Source organism: Xenia sp. Carnegie-2017, unplaced genomic scaffold, assembly GCF_021976095.1.
Source record: "Xenia sp. Carnegie-2017 unplaced genomic scaffold, XeniaSp_v1 HiC_scaffold_6, whole genome shotgun sequence".
Lineage (NCBI taxonomy): Eukaryota > Metazoa > Cnidaria > Anthozoa > Malacalcyonacea > Xeniidae > Xenia > Xenia sp. Carnegie-2017.
The window spans coordinates 3,018,196-3,023,328 of NW_025813526.1; the positions used below are offsets into that span (position 1 = coordinate 3,018,196).

The 5,133-nt window shown below is 35.8% G+C and overlaps 2 protein-coding genes across 2 annotated transcripts; one reads left to right on the plus strand and one right to left on the minus strand.

Moving 5' to 3' along the window:
• Positions 1-280: 280 nt before the first annotated feature.
• Positions 281-3,065, minus strand: LOC124458174. The gene is made up of 8 exons (XM_047008243.1): positions 2,957-3,065; positions 2,465-2,691; positions 2,218-2,388; positions 2,027-2,110; positions 1,454-1,821; positions 1,174-1,384; positions 860-951; positions 281-768 (listed from the first exon to the last, which is right to left on the minus strand). Exons 5-8 carry the CDS (start codon positions 1,607-1,609, stop codon positions 454-456), a joined length of 774 nt encoding a protein of 257 aa, XP_046864199.1. The 5' UTR covers positions 1,610-1,821; positions 2,027-2,110; positions 2,218-2,388; positions 2,465-2,691; positions 2,957-3,065; the 3' UTR covers positions 281-453.
• A 233-nt stretch (positions 3,066-3,298) lies between these two features.
• Positions 3,299-4,592, plus strand: LOC124456873 (protein ALP1-like). The gene is made up of 3 exons (XM_047007183.1): positions 3,299-3,450; positions 3,634-3,773; positions 3,841-4,592. Exons 1-3 carry the CDS (start codon positions 3,299-3,301, stop codon positions 4,590-4,592), a joined length of 1,044 nt encoding a protein of 347 aa, XP_046863139.1.
• Positions 4,593-5,133: the final 541 nt, after the last annotated feature.

Here is a 5,133-nt window from a genome sequence, read left to right on the forward strand (position 1 = left end):
CTGTAGGAACACCAAAGAGGTGTAAATTGACATTGTAAAAATACACCCATCGGGTGTATTTGCTCTTGCCTCATTTTTTACATCAAGAGAGTGTAAATATACACCTCAAAGGTAAATATACAAATGGGATATAATAATACACTCTAATGGTGTAATATCTCTAGTGTATGTTTACACTACGAATGTGTAAGCATAGTTAGAGTAGTGTAAACATATACATTAGACAGTGCATTCTTAAATTGAATTGACAACGCTCTGAAAAACAAAACAAAGAGCAATATAGCATATAAATGTATCATGAAAGTAAATTTCAGCATAATAAATACTACAAAGTTATTAAATGTAACCCCCACTTACATAACTATTTAAAACCTTAACAAAACTTTAAATAAAACTACATTATATCATTAAATCCTGTACTATAACCATATATTTTATTGTTCACATTCTGGTTCATAGTTGCGATAACTCTGACATTAACACCAACACCTTTGTCGGCACCTTTTGGGTGTCAAACACTTTCATGATATTTCTCTGCAGGAAATGAAATGTGTTGACACATTCTTTAGGGTATTGAATATTACATACGTAATACAATATAAGCATTGACTCCAGTGCATCCAGAATTCCTGCAGACCTTGTAACAATGTGGTTTTCGGCAACTACAGTTATATCATCCGGATGGGGATCATCCACTGAGCCACTGATAACCAAAAATGGGGCCATTCCAGGTCTTGCTGCCATGGCAACTTCTTCTGCTTCACCAAACTGAAAATAGACAAAAAATTTAATCAAGCAGTTAGGCACTGCATTATTTGAGTTTCAATACAAATATCCATATTCTGTAATCAATACTAACCAGGTAAAAGTAAGACTCAGGACTTTTATTAGTTTTTGTTTTCCTTTCCAGTAAATGAGGCAACAAACACATTGCAACAAAAGTTTTGTTCTCTATGTAAAGTAATAAAACATGCATTAAAAATAAACAGATATTAAATTGATCAGTTGCAATTTACGAAAAACAAAGGCATGACAAATTTTTTTTCAGGGGAAAACAGCATGACCAGATGGGCACAAAAGATGATTTATTTAAATATTTCAAGTCAAAATGACTAAATAATAACTCAGTACATATGTAGCATGTTCTATACATACATAGTGAGACATGTTTACCTGCAGATAAAATATTTTCATTCTCTTCATCATCATTACAACTAGAGTCATTTGTAGGTTTACAAAGAAGCAGCAGCTTATTAGCTTCTTCTGAAACAAATTTCCTTTGCTCTGCTACTCTGATAATGTTGGGTGATACTTCTAGCAAATTGCCTTGAATACAATCAGCAGCCGAGCTATCTGCCATCAAACGACTGTACTCAGATTTTAGCTATAAAAATCAAAGGAGGATTACACAACAACATGTACAAAACATGCATTTGTATTGAATAATACATACATGGGCTTTTTTAAACAGGAAAGGATATTGTTCCATAATATCCTTCAGCAAATGTTTTTCCTCATTTATCATACGCCTCCTAAAGGAATATGTCAATTCCATCTTTTTGTTTACCAAAGTGAGGTTGGGTTGTTTTCTTTTCAATTCCTTCTTCATCCACGAAACATGTGCTTGGGAACAGACATCGTCCTCGCCATCTATTGGTGGAGGTGTCCAGTTCACATTCCTTGTCGAACAGCTGCTCTGATTTTAGTTGCAGCTGGACTGCCATCAACATTTTTTCTTTTTCTAGATAGGACAACAGGGTCTGCTCTTTCATTTCTTAATTCATTCTTAACTTTCTCACCAAGGTACCAATACCAAATTTCCTAAAAAGGTAATCACATATGAGTAATTCACTAAAATTGCCTGTATGAAACCTGTCATAAAATTCTTCAAGCCATCAGTATGCAAGTTTATGGACAAACAATACAGATTTCAGCGTGTTTTGTTATGTCTTTTTCTTTATTATAACTATACAAACATGATGAATAATAAGAAAAGACTATATACAATTATAAATAAAAGACTTACATAGCCACCACTTGCATCAGAAAGAAAGGGTATTTTGCAATTATTGCACGACAAACATCTCGCCTTTGGTCTGGAGTGGGAGAACTATACAACAAAAGCCATTCTCGATGACACAAATATGCCATAATACACCCCAGCAGGATAAAATCAAGAGAAAGTTGCTGAAAATATAAATGATGGAATGAACTTACACAGTAAATAGGCAAATTTTGTCGTAAATTGTTTGTATGAACTTGCATCTAACTTGCTTTGGCATTCTCAATTTCTTTGCAAGTGTTTCTTCAACCGAAGGCGGGAAATAGTCAGGAAGAACAAACGGCGATGTCCATTGTTTTCTGCCTTTTGCTACTGAGTTGTCACTGCTATGAAACACACACACACAGGCATCCTCATGATAGATATATTTACAATTCAGTGTCTTTTAATACAATTCATTACCTTGCACTTGATAGTGATTCACACACACCAGATTGCCCACCAGGATTTGATGCATTTCCTTGAGAATTGGAGTCTTGCCACTTCGCCAGCATATCACATGTAGATAAGTCACTAGCAGACTCAGATGTAGAAGTCGAGCATCTAGTGTTCATTTGTTTGATAGCTTTCAATAACTTCATCCTGGGGCCAATCCTGACAACCAATTGCATCGCCATCAATGCCCTCGTCTAAGTATAATTTTGATATCAAAATATAGAATTTGTTTTCAAGTAGCAACGATCGATCGAATATTAAAAAGTCACGGATTTAGAACTCGCACGATGAGGAATAAAATATAGCGGTAAAATAGCACATGGTACCTTCGGTTGACATCGCAATAGTACAGCGCAACACAAAAGTTTCCCAAACTGAACCGAATTCGGAATCTTATTGCAGTAGTAAAATAATCAAAATACTAAATACAAATGATGCAATTGCAAAGTCAATACCTACCACAAAACGTTTGGCTGATGTCTTGAAAACCATTTAAATCCAGCCAATTCACAACTTCTTCAACGGAAAATGTTTCTTTAAGTGTAGACCCCATTTTCAACAGATTTAGGACGAATGAAATACTTTTTCAAGTTAAATCAGAACAAACGGTCAAATGTGAATGGCTATACACACTGCACACGACACGTTTATGGTAAGGCTAGTTCACATATGTCTGCGGTGTGCCTGCGCTTTTCCTGCGGTATGATTTGGGTATGATTTCGCAGGCAGCCTGCCGGTATCCTGCGGTATCTCTGCACTTGCCTGCGATTTCTTTATGTGGTAATTTTCTTCAAAACAAAAATGGCGGTAAATAAACGACGCTTGACTTCTTTCAAATTACTCATTACTGTTAACTTTGGTAAATACTTACGTGCAGGGAAGAAAAATGAGAGCACAAAAGAGGAAAAGAAGGTTTTGGGTGAGATCAATGCTACAACAACGCAAGAACTACGGTCAATTTCACTGTTTATTAAAAGAATTACAGTTGCATGATCGTGAATACTTTTTCAGGTATAGGGCTGTATTTTATGCGAGGAGCATTGCTCGATTATATGAGTTTTATATTTGAAAATGTTATTAGGCGTTTGTGTGCAAACTTGTTACTAGAATTGAGATGAACACGTTTTTATTTCAAGGTTCACAAGAATGAGTCCTGAACGATTGGAGCATTTGTTAAGTTTAGTTGCACCATATATGAAGAAACGAAGTTGCCGGAGTAGAGAAACAATCTCAATTAAACAAAGATTGGTGGTTACACTACGATATCTTGCCACAGGTGACTCACAAGAATCCCAATCATTCAATTTTCGAATTGGTAGAAGCACAGTGTGTATGATCATAAGAGAAGTTTGATGCAATTTGGAAAGCATTACGAGATGAGTACTTGAAGCTTCCCAAGTCAGAAAGGGAATGGCATGGTGTTGCAGAAGAGTTTCTTCAGGAATGGGGGTTCCCTCATTGTATTGGAGCTATCGATGGAAAGCATGTAAACATCGACTGTCCCAAAAATGCTGGATCTCTCTTTTACAACTATAAAAATTATCACAGTACTGTGATCATGGCGATTTGTGATGCAAAGTATAGATTTTTATTTGTGGACATTGGAAGCTACGGGCGTAACAATGATGCAGCTATATTTTCACAAACTGAGATAAATAAAAAAATAGAAAATGGGCAACTTGGCATACCAGGACCGTCTATGGTTAGTGAATATATGTTGCCTTATGTTATCACTGGAGATGACATTTTTCCGTTGAAAACCTGGTTGATGAAACCATTTCCTGGAAAAGGTCTTACTCAAGAACAAGCTATATTTAATTATCGATTGTCTAGATGCAGACGAACCATTGAAAACACCTTTGGAATACTGGCAGCTAGGTGGAGAATTTATAGACGACCAATTCGAGCTGCAATTACAACTGTAGATCTTATTGTTCAAGCAACTGTATGCTTGCATAATTATTTGTCATTAACTCAAAACGCATATTATATTCCAAAAGGTTTTGTTGATGCTGAAGATGGATCTGGGAATATTATTAATGGGGAATGGAGACACATCACGCAAGGGGATGAGAGCACTTTGCAAGCAGTTTGACGAGTTGGGAGCAATTCTTATTCATTTACTGCGAAGTCTGTGAGAGAGCATTATCGTGAATATTTTAACAGCAACTATGGAGCCTTGCCCTGGCAGCTAGATTATGTTAGATACTGTGGAAAAAGATGCTGAAATGTTTATCAGCTAAATATGAAATTTGCAAAATACAATATTTGGGTCTATATGTAATCCTGAAAACCCTAATGTAAAGGGAGGAATTTGTAAACAAGCAATAATAATTCATCTATTTAAAGTTCTTAACTTCTTTTAAGAAACTAACAATCTCCTTGGTCAAGATTGTTATTGAAGTTCATCCTTTGCTGACTTAAATTATGGTGCTGCATCCATGGGTTAGGGGGGTGAGAAGAAGTATGGATTTTTTTTTGTGTGGCCTGTTGTTGGGCATTACATTCCATTTCCATTTCGTTCATCACTTTCAAAATATTTAGCTGGAGCAAAGACTTGTGTGAAGTTGGGATGCGTTTGAATTTGGAAACCAAGCTGAAGCAAAACAATGTATCTTCATCATTTTTGGCAATGT